A 19,514-nucleotide genomic window follows, 5' to 3' on the forward strand; every position below is an offset into this window, starting at 1 on the left:
TGTCAATGATGGTGATATTAAAATTATTCATGGATTCACTTGATGGCAGTAATCCATCCATCCATCCATCCATCCATCCATCCATCCATCCATCACTAAAAAAAAAGCCTTTTTGTAAAATAATGAAATGTAGAATATTTTACACAATGGGGTAAAGCCTTACCTTTCGATTCCACCTCTACCATTTCATCACTGACATTCATACCATTTCATTGAACTTCTGCTGGATTACATTCCCTTTAAATACAATTACTGGGTGAAACAGCCTGTTAATCTCCTAATCTGATTGAACAAACCCTCCAAGGCCTGGATGTCAAACAAAGGACCCATGAGCCAAAACCAGCATGTCAGAAAGACCAGGGGGGGGGGGGGGGGGGGGGGGAGACTCAGCAGAGTGGAACCTGCTTCAGCAGGAGAACCCCTTCAGGTTGGTTCACATGAGGCAGACCACATCCATCCATCCATCCATCCATCCATCCATAAATCCATCCATCAAGCCAGAGTCAAGGTGTGTGTGTGTATATGTATGTATGTATGTATGTATGTATGTGTGTGTGTGTGTGTGTGTGTGTGTGTGTGTGTGTGTGTGTGTGTGTGTGTGTGTGTGTGTGTACGCACTGCAGAACCATGTGTTTCCGCCCCTCAGTTGAACTTCCAGCCCCCCCCCAACACTCAACTGAACTTCCTGGTCCTGGTGGGGGGGCTGCGTGACGTCGCTGCCCGCAGACAGGCCGGCAGCAGGGGGAGCGGTGCGGTGCGGTGCGGAGCGCAGCGGGGCCGGGACGCTTCGTGCGGGGACGGACGCTGCTGCTGCTGCTGCCGCAGAGCTACCGAGGACCCGCAGCAGCCGCCAGGCGGCAAACCAACGGACACACCGGGAACTTTGCGGAGACGACGGAAGCCGTAATGCGGCACCGCCCGGCGGCCCGGAGCTGATGTGACTGCACCGCCGGAGCAGGAGGAAGCGGCGGACACAGCGGCTCTCCCCTCGGTGGCCTCGTGTGGAGGTGGCGGGGAGCGGACATGTCCTCCCTCACCGTGGAGGACGACCAGACATGGTTACCGTCTAACGTGCAGGTGACGGTGCTGCGGGGCAGAGGCTTGCGGGGCAAGGGCAAGCACGGCACCAGCGACGTGTACACCATCATCCAGCTGGGCAAGGAGAAGTACTCCACCGGGGTGGCGGAGAAGACCACGGAGCCCGAGTGGAGGGAGGAGTGCTGCTTCGAGCTGCAGCCCGGGGCTCTGCAGGGCTGCTGCCCGGCGTCGAGCACCGAGCTCGTCCTCACCGTCATGCACCGGGCGCTCATCGGCATGGACGTGTTCCTGGGACAGGCGGTGGTCCGGCTGGATAAAGTCTTCCAGGAGACCCGGGGCGTCAAGAACCAGTGAGTGGGACTGTTTACCTGTCTGCATGTGTGTTTCCACACACACACACACACACACACACACACACACACACACACACACACACACACACACACACACACACACACACACACACACACACACACACACACACACACACACACACACACACACACACGTAAACAGAGCTGTCAGATGTGCTGCTGCATCAGGCCCTGCAGACAGTCACACCCTCCCTCCTCCACCAGATACACCAAACTAACTCCTCACTGCTCTTCATCTCCTCCTCCTCCTCCTCCTCCTAGAACTTCCAGAACCCTCTTTCCCTCTTGTTGTTTCCCCTCACCGAGGCAGGGCTTCCAGCACAGCAGGGGATTAATGTTTGTCCCAAATCCACAGATTAAGTCAGAGTTTCATGATCCCAAAGCTCCATGGTATTTTTAGCAATACATGTTGTTTTACAAAGCCCACCCACTCAAACAGAGAAGTGACCACAAGGTGTTTGTGTTCGTTCTCAGTGTTTATGTTTGCCGTCATTTTCTCAAACTCTCAGGACAGTTTCACCTTCCTCGGTAAATTCAAAAGTGGCAGAGCGTCGTCATGGCGATACTGGAGGCTCTTCATGCTCCTTTATTCATTCTGTTGCTTCATTTTTCCAAAACTCCTCAGAGGTTGTTAATGAGAAGAGACTGGAGACGGATGGATAGCAAAGACCTTTGAGTGAAACATCTAAGAAATCGTCTTCTTCGCTTGCTCTGTTATCTAGTTGGTGAGAGAGACTGAGACGTAACATCTCTTCAATCCAAACATCTTCAAATTGTGCAGAGCCGCAGTGTTTTGTGCTTCTGAACTTCTACGTACAGCAGGTTTTCTCCTCTGCAGTTCCTCCATGCTTCTCGTCTCCCCTCGGAGATCGACTGGAGCTCAGTTCAGTTTCAGTGTCGTTGGAAGAGAAAAAAGCTGTTTTCTATGTAAACAAAGTGTTTTAGTCGCCTGAGACAGTCGGCTGCTCACAAGTCTACAACGCAGAAACACCTTTTTAAACAAAAACTTTAGTTGATGCACTTTCTTCCCGATCGTCTTTCAAAGAGAGTAAATTTGAAATATAACTTTTGCCTTTTTACATATTTGGTGGCCAAAACCAGGACCTGGACTTTTCCAACTCGAACCAGAAATGTTGAGATTTTCTGGAAGACGAGAAGTTTTTAATGTAGATTTTCCTTCTGAATGTCTTTCAGCAGCTTCCTGATAAAAACCTTCAGACAATGACCACCAGGGGTTTTGGTCGTCTGGAGCTCACGTCTGCAAAGACACTTTACCTTGTTAGATTGTCGTGTCGGAGCAGTTTATACTTGATCTTGGCAGCTTATTTACTTTGTTTTAGTTTTTCATGTTGTTTGATTTCGAATTGGAAAATTGTCATTACATGTTGATTTTTTTTTACAAAACTGAGTTTCTACAAAGATTTTTAAAACATGGACAACATGCCAAAGTTTTGGATCACAAGCAGTTTTTTTTCTATTTCCATTTTGCACATTTCAAGTGTGACACAGTGAAAAAAGGTCAATCTAGGTTGAAACATCAAAAAACAGTTTTTTTCTTTCCGTGTTAGAACTCGGGCCAAATAGCTTTCAGCCTAATCCAACTGTCACATTTAACCGCTCCGAGTGTTTTCATCTCAGAAATGTTTCATGTTTACGCAGCAACTCTGAGTAAAAACCCAGAGGGAGACCGAAGACCCAGGAATCAGGCTGAGAGCCATTTGAAAAAGTTTGAGACGATTTTATTCCATTATTCTAGCAAGAAGAGACGGTGTCAGTAAAACCTTTGCATGATTGTCCAGGAGTTTGTCAAACAGCGCCTCCTAAAGGCGGAATTGTTTTGAGTCTGCGTTGAAGAACACCAGCAGTACTGACGGAGGTCATCCTGGAACTCAGACTGCAAACATCATTCTTTATGAGGCAAAACCAGATTTCTGTAACGGCAGAAACACTGAAAGCAATGGAGTTAGCATGCCGGGCCACTAGTTGGTGCTGTTGTTTGTTTTTGTAATGAAACCACAGCGTTTCTGTCGTCTGCTCGGGACCGAGCCACGTTTCCACGTACCCTGATATTATAAAAACTGTGATACTTCTCTGCGTTTCTTGTATTTACACATAAACCAGCTACGACTCCCCTGACACGCTCATTTCTGAAAACTGCGGCCACAGTGGAGGTTTAGAAAAGCTCTGTCTGCATCTAAAGAGAGGGAGGCGGAGATTTAGGTCCCAATATGCGACGGGAGCGTCGTCTGTGTGTGACGTGTTTCCAGTTTGAGCTGTGATGACGAAGGATCCAGTAAAAGCTGCTTTCCTATTTTTTATCGCCACATTGTGGAGGAGCTCCGCTTCTTCATCGCTCCAAATAAACCAACCGTGTGCCGGTATCGCTGAACAGGAAATAACTCCAGAATAACTTCCAGGACTCTGATTGGCTGTCATGGCTTCATGCTTCTGGTTACACTGCCCCCTACAGGTCTGGCTGCTCATGGCAGCTCTGAACCAGGTGGAAAAGCAATCCGTGTAAATCACGTGTCAAACTCGCGGCCTGCGGGCTAAATGTGGCCCGCCACGTTATTTTATGTTGACCTGTGTTCCACCTGACGCCGAACAACCCCCCACCACACCCCCCACCACACGCTGCGTTGAGGCACGGACACGGAGGGACACGGGGGACACGTGGGGACACGGAGGGACACAGAGGGACACAGAGGGACACGGGCCCAACAAGGTGCGCCGTGCGGCGGGGAGGGAGAGGCGACGGGGCGACTGCTCCCCCGAGCGGAGCGGCGTTAAGAATAAAAAAAACGTAAACAATTTTTATAGAGTGTTGTTTATGCACTTTTGCACCGACTGCAAAATATCACATTTGATCAAGTAGTGAGGTTTGTTTCTTTGAGCTCGTCGTGTGTTTGAAAAAGTGCATTGACCACAAACTACACGCCCATTATATCACCTGCAAAGTGGCGGCACCAGACTGCAGTGTATAAACATCAAGGCACTTTTCAACAAGTAGAATTGAGAAATACAAATGATCCCAGAAAGAGAGAACTTGATGCAGATGAAAGGATGTTTGATGAACGAAGGAAGGAGAAGACGTGTTTGGGCTTCAAGGAGAAAAAACAGTTTGTCTTTAGTGTTCTGAAGCGTGTCGGTTGTCAAAGAGTAAAGTATACGTTCACATTTTGACACCAAGTACGGAGCAAAGTATGACAAACTTAGACTTAACAGAGCAACGAGCAAATATATTTATTATATCCTGCAAATGCATATGTAATAGTTGTAATATGAATAAGTAGTAAAGTCAGAGTTATTTATAATTGATGAGTAGTTACATTTATTTGACATTATATTTACACTGTTTAACAGTTCCATGAGGCCCTTTGAGGGCAGCCAGATGCTGATGTGGCCTCAGTGGAATGAGTTTGACACCCCTGGTGTAAACATGTTTATGGAAACACAGAGGAGGAAATATACATTTTTTGTAAAAACGTGTGTACATGTAAACGTGGACTGAGCCACGACCGTTTCCAGGAGGTTTTACTCCGTTTCTATGGTGACGGAGCCTGAACATTTTCAAAAACTTCCACCTTGGCAGCCATTTTCAAAAAGTTGTTTTCAATGGGTCCGAGCTTCGTTGTCATGGAAACAGATGCTCAAAACCCTACAACGGTTTAGTGTTTTCACTGGGAATGGTTGCTGTGTGAACGGGGCCACGCTGTGCTCCCACTCCGGCAGATCCTTGGATAGGAGACGAGAGGAGAAGCCGCCTCCTGCCGCTGGTCACCTGAAGGTTACAGCCTGTGAGGATGATGATGGTGGAGAGGATGGGGGCGATGGTGTGTGGTCTTCAGTGGGTCTGGTCAATAGCAACATGTCTCGGGGTCGACCTGCTCCAGAAGGTCAAAACAAAGATCTGTGAATATTGAGCACAAGACAAACCTGCCAGACGACCGGAGGGACTGAAATGTTCAGGTTCTATTCCCAACATCTTCTTCTTTTTAACAACTTCCACACTCAAGCTCTCCTCTGTACTTAGCTCAACACATCAAGCAACATTTGCTTAAAAAAGTTCCGTGTGGGACGTTTTTCAAGGGACAGATTTGTTTGTAGATAAGATCAGATAGATCAGACTTTATTAATCCTACATGAGGAAGTTCAGTCGTCACAGCAGCTCAACGTTGCAGGAATATTCAGTCAGACAGGACAGTTGTACACAGGAGAATGGAGTATGTATATATAAATACATAATTAGATAAATATATATGCATGGAAAACACAGGGGCAAACAGTATGAGGGAAAGTATTTAGTTGTATTAATATTTCCAATATTTGCAATATTTACAAAATCTAATTGATTAAGTCCCCGTTTCCATGACAACGTTTGCAAGTGAAACCAGAGAACTTAAGTAGTGTTTTGGTGTCTGTTTACATGACATCGCTGCTCAGAACCACTTTTTCAGAATGGCCCCTAACGTGGAACTTTTTGAAAACGCTCCGACTCCGTCGTGGTGTAAACGGGCGACCAGACTTTCTCTTCACTACAACTTTATGACATTTGCACGTTTCACGAACCTCTAGGAAGTGTAGAAGATGAGCTTTGTAACCACGCAGCCATCGTGGCCACTTCCACTGTACGACTGTCCAATCACAGTCCAGGAGCTTCTCTCACCATCAACTCACAAACACTGAAGATAAGTGACACAAACACACAACCTGGAACCCCCACAGTTACCCCCGGTCCGACACGGGCACGTTGCAGCTCTTTCTCCAGAAGTCTGAATTATTTACCGTTTACAGTACTTTACTCTGCGTCACTCCTTCCAATAGAAATGATAATAATAAAGAACAGTTAAAGGACATTCAAGGGCAGACAGATTATCTCTACAAATGAGCAAAGAGGGACGTGAAAGAGGCCGTTTTATTATAATCTGATTTTATTCATCGGTGTTTTTCATTAAATGACTCCAGAACTGCAGCTGCATGTTGATTCACCAGCGAGGAACAGATTAGCTGAGAGGTGGGCGTTTGGTGAATTCCCCTCGATCTGTCAGGAGGAAGAAACTGAAAACACTGCTGTGTGTGTGTGTGTGTGTGTGTGTGTGTGTGTGTGTGTGTGTGTGTGTGTGTGTGTGTGTGTGTGTGTGTGTGTGTGTGTGTGTGTGTGTGTGTGTGTGTGTGTGTGTGTGTGTGTGTGTGTGTGTGTGTGTGTGTGTCTCGGCCAGTCGTCCCAGTTAAACGTTGCTCAGCTGAAGAGATGAACTTCTCTGCAGCATCATAAACAGGAATCAGTGAAACAGTTTCTTCTCATTCAGACGTCACTAATCTCTCGTCACCAGTTCATCTACACTTCATCCTTTAATCCCACAGAGTGAACATCCAAGACTGTTTGCTCCCGTTTACACGTTTCAGGTGAAAACGCTTCAGAAAAGTTACACACTGACACAACAACATTTTGAAAACAATGTCTGTTTCCATGGAAACGGCAGCAGAAACGCTGAAAACGATGTAGTTTCCATGTTGAGCCACTAGTTGGTGCTGTTGTTAGTTTTAGTAATGAAACCACACACACACACACAGCAGAGAACAATGGGCTCTAAACATTAACAGGAGAACACAGACATTCTAGTGGACAGACCAGCAAGTTGGATTGTTATTACGGTGACTGTCAAAATAAAAGTACTAAGTTAGATTGTTATTACGGTGACTGTCAAAATAAAACTACCAAGTTGGATTGTTATTACGGTGACTGTCAAAATAAAAGTACTAAGTTGGATTGTTATTACGGTGACTGTCAAAATAAAAGTACTAAGTTGGATTGTTATTACGGTGACTGTTAAAATAAAAGTACCAAGTCCAGGAGAATATGGACTGGGAGTCGTGACACCACAGAGGAAACTACTAGTTACTACTGCCGTGGTGAGCAGGAGAGGAGCTCCCTGTTGTGTGTTTGTGAGGCTGTGTTGTGTGTCTCAGACGTGTTGTGTGTTTCAGAGACGTGTTGTGTGTCTCAGAGGCGTGTTGTGTGTCTCAGAGGCGTGTTGTGTGTCTCAGAGACGTGTTGTGTGTCTCTTGTGTGTCTCAGAGACGTGTTGTGTGTCTCAGAGGCGTGTTGTGTGTCTCTTGTGTGTCTCAGAGATGTGTTGTGTGTCTCAGAGACGTGTTGTGTGTCTGTTGTGTGTCTCAGAGATGTGTTGTGTGTCTCAGAGGCGTGTTGTGTGTCTCAGAGACGTGTTGTGTGTCTCTTGTGTGTCTCAGAGACGTGTTGTGTGTCTCAGAGGCGTGTTGTGTGTCTCAGAGGCGTGTTGTGTGTCTCAGAGACGTGTTGTGTCGGTCTGTGTGCACTGAGCTGGACAGTGGCGTTGCGGCTCTCGTCCACATGAGGAATGCGTTGCTGCGTCTCGTCTGTCTGTTACTTGTGCTGCTGAAGCAGGAGGCATCACCAGCTTCACCTCACTGCTCCTGGAGGAGAAACCATGAAACCACTGCTGGTTATTGATCCTCAGTAAAAGCTTCCAGCTGGTATTTAAGAGCTGCTGTCTCTGGCTCCGCCTCCTTACCACGCGATGCAGTAAACACGGTACACAAGGACGATTCTGCTCCATTAGGCTGAGAATTTAAACATTCAACACATTAGCATTATGATCATATATAGAAATATTCCTCAGCTCTTGTCAGCTGATAACTGATGAGATTTTCCTTTGTGTTCTTATGAAGATTAAAACACCCTGACTGATGTTGTGTAACTTCCTGTCCTGAGACCTGAGCTCCGGACCCCTGAAGCTGAGCTGTGGTATCTGGCGTGTCGGCGACAGACCTTCAGCCTCTGAACGCCGTGACGTCCCGAGGCATCGCCCTCCGTCACTGACACCGTCACCACATGTTTGCTTCTTTGGACCATCAGGCTGAGAACACAGGAGCTTCTGAGCCGGATCACCTTCACTCGTCTGTTTTCCTGCTTCTAACAGCCACTGTGGGAACAAAATGTTCACTTGCTACTCCTGACATCAGTGTGATTCACTCCTAGTATGATCTGCATATCTACCCTTGTGCTCTGATTGGTTCATGAATACCATTCCTGTAGTCGTCTATTGGACATTGGATTTGCTGCAGAGAGGAAATCACTCTGTGCTGGAAACAGCCTGTTGAATATCGGAGGTTTTGCCTCTGACTTCCTCTGAATTCTACACAATAAGACAGTTGCTAGTGCAGACCTGATGACCTGCCCAAAGTTGACAGTGTATGTTTTCCGCTTTCTGTAAATAGACTGTGGAGTGTTCCAGGAAGTTCTTTGAGGCTCGTGAACGTTTTAGTGTTTTTCTCAGGGATTTTCCACCAGGATACTGTGTAATACATAATATACTGCTTGTGTGTTTCAGTATCTGTCATATCTGTTATATCAGACAAAATATAAACGAGAATATAGTGTCATCGGGGGTTTAACCAATCCCAATCAAGGTAGCTCCTCCCTTTGACTCCTCCCACAATTGGGCAGCTCTGCTCTGGCACATGGCACCACGAGAGGAAGTACTTCCTCCTCTTCCAAAGATGGGCATGTGTGGGCGGAGCCAGTCCAGCTCACACAGACACAGCAGATTCTGAATGCAGCTCCTATGATCCAATATTCAAATGGAGGAAAATCAAGGAGGAGCTGGAAACTTAGAATACTGAAGGTTTCTGGAGCGACCAGACCAGGAGGAGGAGGAGAACAGGAGGAGGAGGAGAACAGGAGGAGGAGATGAACAGGAGGAGGAGGAGAACAAAATGACCTCTTTAAACCATGGAGAAATATATTGTCACGATTGTCTGTCTTCTGTCAATCAGTCAAGGTGTTGTAGGTCATATCAGCTGGAGCTCGTCTCCTGATGTTAAAGTAACGACAGGTGCTTTCACTTCTTCCTCCTGTCTGATGGCCGAGGCCCCAAACAGGCCGAGAGCACTGAGCTGTAATTCCAGCCTTGTTGAGCCGGAGCGGTGGTTTCTGGGACTGACGCAACTCTGTAGGAATGAAGAGTTCAGCCGTGGACGAGGGAGCAGGAGAACCAGGAGAACCAGGAGATGGTTTCACACTGGGACCGGGTGGAGCGCCCTGATTTCCTGTTTTTGCAAGATGTGAGAGCAGATATGCTGTTCTGCTCCGCAGCACTGGAATCTGGTTGTTTATGACAAGAAAAAATGTGTGTGGACTCCCACAGATTCCTTAAAGCCTGGCGGGACATTGACTTTGGAAGACTGTTGTGGTCTTCTCAGGGCTCTCTGTGGATATTTAGAACACTGAGGCCTCGCTGAAGCGTTTTCTGTGTGGGCCGATGCTTCTGGGAGCCTTGTGAGTTACACACTGTGCTCTGCTGGAGTATGTGGGCTTCAGAACGGAGGCAGCAGCTTTTGGCTGCGTTGCAGTTTCTGTATTTAGGCTCCTCGTCCGTTTCCTCACGCTCACATTTGTTATTGTCGGGTTAGTTCAGGCGTCACATGACCCAGGAGCTCAGGTGCAAGCGACTCTTCAAAAGCAAAAAACAAGTCGGATGCATAAGAAGAGTTTTCAAAGTGTTTCAGTCAGCAGAAGCAGTTTCTCCTCTCAGCCTGTCGGTTAATTATCAAACTGCTACAGACGTGCAGAGCAGCAGATTTCTGCAGGTTCTACTGAGCTGAGGCTCAGTGGAATGTGAACCACGCCCCGGCTGCAGGGCGGGGATGACGGGTGGACGGACGCTGTTGTTGGAGGGTTGATGTGAAACTGGAGTCGTGGAGCGGCGGCGGTCTACGGTCTGAGCTGACGGGAGAAGTCCGGCTCCCGTCAGCGTCATTTTCATCCAGACACTAAAACAAGGTGGGACAGCGAGGTGTTCTGGTTCTGCTGGTTCTGCTGCCTGGTTCTCCTCCGGGTGTTACTGAGCTCTGATCTGCAGGCCAGCATCACGTAACACACTGGTATTGTTCTGTGCACCGCCGTTATGACCGTGTTTATGGTGGAGAGGGAAACGTTCCTGTGACGCTTCCTGTGTAATCTCACGGCCTGGATGAAGAAGGTGATCCGGAGGCTCCTTTGTTCCTTTAACAGCCACAGAAATACTTTCTACCTTTTCAAACCACTTTGGTTCATGTTTTGTGTTTTGATGATGCATAAGCAGCTTTATTCCTTTCAGTATCAGTCAGTACTGCACAATATATTGAAACTTTATCCCAACATGTGGATTATATAGAGTTATAAATGATGTTTCCAGGCATTCATGCTGTGCAAATTCAAAATGACAGAGTCTTTGGAATGAAAGATAAATTTAATTAATTATTTAATTCAAAAATATTTTGTGTTCAACTAATTTAAAAAGTTCAATGATGGACGGATCTCCCCCCGTCATACCAGGTGACCACAGGGCAGAGGCAATGGGCTTAAAAACCCAGAAATAAACATCACCAAACTGCTTCACTGCTGGAACACAGCAGGAGAACACCAGAACTACGAGAACCAACACGGCCGAGTCCCAGCTAGTCCAGACTGAAAGTATGGGGCGAGAGAAAGAGCACTGTTTAGTCTGGGAGCCACAGACATTAAACTCAGGCCCTGTTTACGCCACAACGTTTGGTTTGTGATAAATATGTATATGTGGGAATATTATGTGTATTTATACATATATGAGTCTTCTATATTAGATAACATTTGTTACTGTTATATTTACTTATATAATACTATTTTTAATATAATTATAATATAGAACTATTAAATATTGGAGAAGGGGTAGGATTTGATAAGTTTACTTCCTCCTTCCCCTTTTCAGGTGTGTTAATCAGATATATGAGGTGTGTGTGTGTGTGTGTGTGTGTGTGTGTGTGTGTGTGTGTGTGTGTGTGTGTGTGTGTGTGTGTGTGTGTGTGTGTGTGTGTGTGTGTGTGTGTGTGTGTGTGTGTGTGTGTGTGTGTGTGTGTGTGTGTGTGTATAGGAATATTGGATATGTATGTGATTGCACAAAATGTATTAAATGCCTGAAATGAATTTAAAAAATGAAAACACAAAGCTGTTGTGTTTTTTTGTGTCTGTTCACACGACAACGGAGCCACTGAAAATGCAACTTTTTGAAAACGCCAAGAGGCTCGACTGTTTCCTTTAACTAGCAGATTATCCTGAGTTCAGCTGGTTAAAGATGTTTCTGTTTTGTCTCTTAGTGTTGGAGGAATTACCTGGAAGGTAAATATGTCAGTGTGAAGCCGAGTAAAGTACATATATCTATATCTATATATATATATATATATATATAAATTTAAAACAACCTGGAATATACAGTGTGTATATATATATATATATATATATATATATATATACACACTGTATATTCCACATATTATATATGTTTTAAATCTCTTCATGAATTGAGAGTTCAGTGAATTTAGTGGCGACTACAGCGTCGTCTCCATGTGAAACCAGCTTTGTGTCTGATGGAGGATTTGAAGACGTTTGCGTTGCATCAGTGAGTTTTCTGTCGTGTTTCATGTCTTTATTTGCACATTAGAGTTTCCAGAGCGTGACATTTAGATTTCCTTGCTGACTCAACAGAAGAGCCGCATCTCGACTCAAAACCTTTCAGCTTCCTGTTTCTATTCACATCAATGAAATGTGAGTTTTGTTGCAGCGCTGCATGGAGCGGTTGATCTGAACAGCTTCCTGTGATTGATGAACACAGAACTCTGCTCTGGAACTCCTGACTGAGTCCAGGTGTTTGGTGTTCCTCCAGGTAGAAAGTGGCTCTGTGGTAGAAAACCGCTCCAGGTGGAACCGTTTGTTTGGAGCGAAGTGAAGCGAGAACAAGGCAGCGAACACAGGAAGTCCAGAGACAGATGAATTGTTTCTTCTTCTGGTTAATGGGGGGATGTTTCTTAAAACTGCTCACATCAGAGCAGAGGCGTCGTTCCCGTGTCGCGGTGTGGTTAACGCGTTGGCACCGCTCCACCGCCGCTGCAGAGCCGTTTCAAAGAAAAGCCCCCCCTCCCCCGACGGCATGCGGCTTTTTTTTCAGTTCGCTTGTTCTCACGCAGGGCGCCGTCACATTTATATAGGGCACTGGCCTTAAAATGGTTTTTACTTCATTGTTCCTGCTTACAAGGTGTAAGGACCCAAACGAGGGGCCCAGAGGGATTGTGGGACGTGTGGACACACCGACACTCCCAACACCACCTCTACAGCCTTAACGTCCAGTCTACACCCTGAAATACACGAAAGACCGTCTGTGTGCTCAGGAAGGAGAAGAAGCTCTCACAGAGGGGAGATGGATTCATTCACTCACAGTGTGAACGACGGCTCCACCAAACCTCTCAGCCTTAATGTTCAACATGTGAACGCTGAACCGTCTCAAGTAGTTTCCACACTCTCTCTTCAGAATGACAAGGAAACGTGGGATTTAATCACAATGACTGTGGTTGGTTCTGGTTTTGTTTACGAACTGAAGACACTTGTTGGTTTTATAGTTTGTAGTGATTTTTCTGTTTGAGGTTATGGTTTGCGTTTATTTATTGATCTTTATTTATTGCTGAAGCTGAAGTTGTGATCATGATACATTTGTGAGATATAGTGCAGCACCACTTAAGAGCTGTCACCAGATATTTAGAGACATTTTTTACAGTGTAATGTTGCTGGAGTAAAACTGCCATAAACACTCGTCTGTTTCAGGAAATAGAGCTTTTTAAATGGAACGGTTTTGACAATACGACGATATCAGAGCAGCGCAGCTCTGATATCTGCTGACACAGCAGTACTGTGGTATTATTTTGTACAGTTCAAAGACATGCTCAGAATGATGGTCGACTCGTTAAATCCCCGGAGACGAGACGTGTTTTCTTATCAACATGACAACTGGAAGTTGTGGCTGTTTGTCTTGACAAAATGTTAAAACAGTTAAAAGTTTTATTCTTAACTTAATGAGCCACTCAACAACATTTCACAGCTGAGCTGCGGTGTAAACGTCCTGCCGTGTGTTTCAGGTGGTTCAGACTGAACTCCAAGACGGGGAAGAAGGAGAAGGAGCGAGGAGAAGTCCAGGTGAGCGTCCAGTTCACCAGGAACAACCTGACGGCCAGCATGTACGACCTGGTGATGAAGGACAAGAGCGCCTCCACCTTCAGCAAGCTGAAGGAGCACATCACGGGCAAGAGGAGGTCCAGCGATAAGGACTCGTCCTCGGCCGTCCTCCCCGGTGGCTACGGCTCCCTGTACCGCATGCGGCAGCGCCTGCCCAGCGACGGCGGCGGCGAGGAGGACTACGAGGACGACGAGGGCGGCGAGGCCCGGCGGAGCAAGATGAGGACCTTCTTCCTGAGGGGGAAGCTGCGGAAGTCCTCGGACACGCGCTCCAGCACCTCGCTGGGCTCGGAGAGCAGCGAGTCGTCGTCCCGGGGGGGCAGCCTCAGTCCCACCGCCGGGATCAGTGTGGTGGTCTCCGACATGTCCAACTCCCCCAGCAACAGCAGCAACCTGACGGCCGACAACAGCCCAGGTGAGTCCACTGCAGGGTGCAGCGTGTTTCCTCCTGAGGGGCGGAGCTTGGAGGGGTTCAACTGAAAACTTCTGAAGAGCCTGTTTACACCACAGCGGGGCTCCGGGTCACTGAAAACAACTTTATGAAAACGCTCTGTTGGTAGTACTAACTAGTTCTTCTGCACATGCTCAGTAGAGCCAATCAGAACAAAGTTTCCTCCGTGGTGTCACGACTCTCAGTCCATATTCTCCTGGGACTTGGTACTCTTATTTTGACAGTCACCGTAATAACAATCCGACTTGGTACTTTTATTTTGACAGTCACCATGATAACAATCCAGCTTGGTACTTTTATTTTGACAGTCACCGTAATAACAGTCCAACTTGCTGGTCTGTCCACTAGAAAGTCCGTGTTCTCCCAGTGTTCATGTTTAGAGCTCATTGTTCTCTGCTGTGTGTGTGTGTTTTAAGTACAAACACAGCCAACAGCACCAACTAGTGGCCCAACTTTATCATTTTGAAAACGTGTAAATGTGAAACTTTTCTGAAAAGAAAACACAAGAACGAAGCGTTTTCACCAGAGGCGTTGCCATGGAAACTGAGCCTGAGTTTCTACTTAATGTGAGTTTAGAGTTAAAGAGTAAGATCTACTCGGTGTCTCTACTTTACTTAGATTTGACGTGAGATGGTGAATTAGTTTAAATAACAATAAAGGTGACACATTTTATTGCCATTTATTGTTATTAAGAACTAATAACACAGTTACTCCATAAGATTAACAGTGTTATTAGTTAGTTAGAAGAATTAGTTAGTTAGTATTAGAAACAAGAGCAATCGGATTTCTGACGTCTTCCGAACTTTGACCTGGACTCAGCCTCCAAAATCTTAAGGGATCTTCCCGGGCCGAATTTCGACAAAATTAGTCTTGACGGAATTACGGCGGACGTAGTGACTGAAGGTGTTTAATGTCAAAGCGGTTTAGTCTTGAATAAATGAATAAATCCACCTCCTCCTGCTCTTACCGTTTCTTTCAAATCTTAACTTTTTACTTGATAAAAGGCTGAACGTGATCTTGTCCAGCAGCAAATATAAAAGAGATGATTGTTATGAAAGGTCGTCACAGTGAAACACTGCAGCTGACGGAGGAGCGCAGCAGGTCGGATCATCTGTGGATTTATCTGACCTGCTGCAGTTTTGAGAATCGGTTCGTTCTCTCACATCAGAAAGAAACAGCTTGCATCCAGGACAAACAGACACAAAAACACACCCAATAAATTCATTGAATAAATAATCAAACAATATTTTAATGTTTTAACATCTGAACTTACACAGGTACCATTGGGTAAATGAACTTGCATCAACTCACACACCTGCTTTATTATTCTGTGAAAACTGTCATTTTTATCATTTTAAAACCCAAATGGATTCATCAGTGGGATTTAGAAATATGAAACAAAGACAGTGAAACCTTAAGAACATAGTTTGTTCACGTTAATCCAGCTCTGTTCCAGAATTACATGAAAATCCACGGTGTTGCAGCCCAGTCCTATAATCTAGGGAGATGAACCCTGTGATCCACTGCAGCTTTCTGCTTCGTCTCCACAGAGCACACAGCCAACACGTCTTCTCTCCAGTGTGAGTTTGGTGACGAGGCCGGTGAGATCTCCATCGCAGTGCCTCCGCCCACAGTGTGTGTCAATGGAAGCCATGCTTATGCCGCCCCGCCTCTGGACCCCCCCCCAGGACCCCCCGCGGCCTCTTTAGGCCTAGGACTCCTGCACAAGTCCCTGCCTCTGTCCACATCCCTCCAGAACCTCAGCCCGCGGCCGTCCGACGCAGGAGACGGGCGCCGCTGGTCGTTCGACAAACCCGACGAGGAGGAGAAGGCCGCCATCGCCGCCGCCCTGGAGAAGAGCGGCCCCATGCTGAGCGACGAGCATCAGGAGGAGGAGGAGGAGCGACGAGCCACCTCGTCTGAAGCTTCCAGCGCCGAGTCAGAGGTCCGGGACAGGAAACAGAGGAGGAACCGGTTCGGCCAGGCGAGGAGCGGGTCTGCCGGGAAAGGTCAGAGTTCATCTGAACAGGCCCCGCCCACCACTGAGGAGAAACACAAGGGCTGGTTTGGGTCCAAGGACTTACATAGCAAACCCAGGTGAGACGCTATAAAAACACACACACACACACACACACATACACACACACACACACACACACACACACACACACACACTCCTTCATCCGGCTCTGAATGTCACGTAAACAAAGATGGTCAACTGCTCATTTTTCACTTGTTGGTGCTTCTTAATGTGATTCATCACAGGCGAGGTGTCAGTCATGTGATGTCAGTCATGTGATGTCAGTCATGTGATGTCAGTCATGTGGTGTCAATCATGTGATGTCAGTCATGTGATCTGTACCCAGTTTACAGGTCTGAATAAAAGTTCCTGTGGAGGCGGAGTCAGCTTGAGGGTTTAAGCACAATGCTAATGCTAACGCTAACGTGCACATAATAGTATAGAAACCAGTCGGATTTTATTCATAGTGTCTTTCACACGGTGGAATTGGGTTCATACAATATATAGACAGACTTAGAAACTTAGACTTAGACTCGACTTAATCCCTTGGGATGACTCTCTCAGGGAAATTTAAGTTCCAGCAGTTAATAGAAGAGGAGCAGCACACAGAGGGCAACAAGATAAGTTACAGAATTCAGTACGAAATATAATATAAACTCTTAACTAACCTTAACTTAACTAAATATAGAAATGGCAAAAAGAATAAGACTCCTAACAAAACATGGGAGTGAAAGTGGCCGATGATGTTAAATTGCGCCGTGGTTACAGACAGAATTATTGCACCAGTATGATCATTTGCAGTGAATAGACAATTAGATATTGCAGTTTTGCATTGTGGTATGTGAGATGTAAGATGGTGAGGGGGCGAGTTGTATATCGCAGAGTTATTGAGATTTCCATCCACTATCTCCACACAGAACTTCCTGGTTGGTATTTGAACCCGTGACGGGGCTAACCACGTCTCCACTCTCAGAATGTGAGGTTATCTCAATAACATGACAAAAGTCATCGGACGACATGAAAGACGCTCAAACTGAACTCTTATGTTGGATTTATTATTAGTGAACTCTTCCCGTTGGTCATCAAACTTTTTAAAGTCAAAACTGGCACCAGACTTTCCTTCAGCTGACCTGAATCAATGAACAGCAGCTGGTTGTTTTCCTCTGATCAGAGTTTAGTCGACTTCATTCAGCACATGACCGCACGACGTCTGTTCAGCGACAGAATCCTAGAACCTGAACCTGAACGAACACCCGAGGTAAGTCTGAGCGTCGCTGCTGGATGTTGCTTCCGGCGAGTCGTCATCCCTCCTGGACTCGGTCTCGGTCTCGGTCTCTGGTTCAGCAGGTCTCTGCAATGCAGATGGAGGCGACGCTTGTTCTGCTTCTATGAGTTCCACCAGCCTGAAGCTGAGTGCAGACCTCAGGACGGTTCAGTGTGTGTGTGTCTTAAAACCTGCAGGAACTGCTTTTAGTTTAACTTAACTTTACAAATTCCTCCCACCAAGACTCCACTCATAATATTAATAATAATATAATAATAACTCCACTAACACCTGAAATAGACGCCAGGATATTTGCGTCCAGCGAGCGGAAACACAACGTGGGTCCGACGAGCACCTGCTGATCGGGCGAGGTCAGCTATTCTGGATTATAGTACACACACTCTGCGACTATACATTTCCAGGGCCTACACACTCGCTTGTCTCCGGATCCTCGGGGACATGGGCCAAGTTGGCAGCAGGAACACAAAGTTATCACTACATCCAGCTGCATCAACCTTTCAGGCAAAATAATACAACACAAAGGAGACGCTGATGTTTTACTATAAAACTAAAGGAACAAAATGTGTTTGAGATTAAAAAACACTATTTATTATTTGCATGGATTACATCAGAAGTTTCGACATCAATCATAATTTTTTCTGCGTAATGTCTTCAGATCGACACGCTTAAACTTCTCAGTTTCTTTTCTTCAGTTAGTGATCAAACCAGTTTTCAGAATGCAACTTCTCCGACACTGTGTTGGTTTTATTACTGCAGTTTTTCAGATAAATCCACATTATTCTCTCTGCACAGGACCAAAAAACAGATGGACAATATGAGAGCCACATCTTTCCCCTGAGGACTGGAAGACACCAGAAATATTTTACAGATGATAAAATATCAGCCATGTAGGCTTCAGGTGTCGTACTAGAAGCCTTGTGGGCTGTTATCTCCAATAGAATAATTAAAAACTGGTTTAAAACTTTTTAAGATGTTTTAACAGATCAGCCAACTCACATATATGGTCTAACAGAATAAAAATTATTTAAAAAAGGAGGAAAGAGGAGATTATATAATGTTAACCTGCAGTAAAAATGAGCAGAGGAGGAGTTTGTGGTGAATTAATGTTTTATTTGTGAGCAGGTTTAAAGGAGACATATCATGCTTTTAAATCCTTCCTTTTTACATATAAATCATACAGTTGTGGTCTATACAACGCGAAACTGCAATGCTTGGGTCTGAATTCCTCATTATTAGAGCTCCACAGGCCCCTTTTCAACCCCTTTTCTGATGTGCTTCTGAGAGCAACTCGTTTTGGGGCGGTCTCTTCATACCCCTCCTCCTCTCCAGGTTGCAGAGGTGACACTCGGTTCAACGTCACCCTGTTCGGCCATCTTTGTAGTTTGATAGAACAGATACAATTATCTAGCGGCGCAGAAACTTTATATTCACACATTATTTACAAAATGTCAACAAGGGAAGATTTGTCCATCCAGCCATACATGTTGGAGCCAGAGTCGGACCCGGCGGAGCCAGATGAAAATGACGATGATGCACCTACAGAACAACGTCTTTATATGGATGTAACGCAATGGTGTGTTACTATATTTACACTAACTTCTCCATCCATGCCCACTACTACAATACTGCCTGTATTACAACGACTATTTAACACAGAAGTTACATTATAATCTAAAACGAGCACACAGCGCTAACATATGAAGACGGTGCAACTGCTAATGCTAACAAAACAATGACAGGGACGTCTTATCATCACACTTTTTAGCGTTATATACAGCTTACCGAAGTGCTCTGTTCGTCGTCTCCATAGATAGAAGGAACTGACCGCTCAATCAGACCAAGTCTTTCGGCAAATCCTTCTTTATACTGGCGGAGGTTGCTGAAGCAGTCGTCCTTAAAGTGATTCGCGCACACAAAAATGACCTTACCCACAGATGTGGGTACATTTCTGTGAAAAATAAAACTCAACCAGGCACTTCGAAAAGGTTCTGATGCTGGGAGACGGTGTAACGAAGCTTGTGGGTTACTACATCCAACAACCGAACATTTCGACTTATCCTCTCGTAACTTCGGTTGAACTACAAAATCGCAGCGAGAAACAAAAATGGCGGATTGCTCGAAATGTCGATGTCCTAATTTGGCAGTTCCGCTGAGAATACTGTGACGTCATTGTTCAAAAAACGTAATAGAGAATAGAAAAATCGAAACCGATCGCAAAATATGACCAAAACAGAATATAAAGATATCAACGGAGCACCTGAAGAGACTACTTTGAACTTTTCTGT

At 45.7% G+C, this 19,514-nt stretch overlaps 1 protein-coding gene across 1 annotated transcript in view; it reads left to right on the plus strand.

Moving 5' to 3' along the window:
* The first annotated feature begins 724 nt into the window (after nucleotides 1–724).
* rab11fip5a (RAB11 family interacting protein 5a (class I)) overlaps nucleotides 725–19,514 on the plus strand; it is a 28,784-nt gene continuing 9,994 nt past the window's right edge. The window contains exons 1-3 of the mRNA XM_080479355.1: nucleotides 725–1,388; nucleotides 13,377–13,888; nucleotides 15,475–16,021. Coding sequence (XP_080335481.1) covers nucleotides 1,024–1,388; nucleotides 13,377–13,888; nucleotides 15,475–16,021 — 1,424 coding nt within the window. The 5' untranslated portion in view covers nucleotides 725–1,023. The remainder of the gene's footprint in view (nucleotides 1,389–13,376; nucleotides 13,889–15,474; nucleotides 16,022–19,514) is intronic.

Source organism: Lipophrys pholis (genome assembly GCF_963383615.2).
Source record: "Lipophrys pholis genome assembly, chromosome: 14".
Classification (NCBI taxonomy): domain Eukaryota; kingdom Metazoa; phylum Chordata; class Actinopteri; order Blenniiformes; family Blenniidae; genus Lipophrys; species Lipophrys pholis.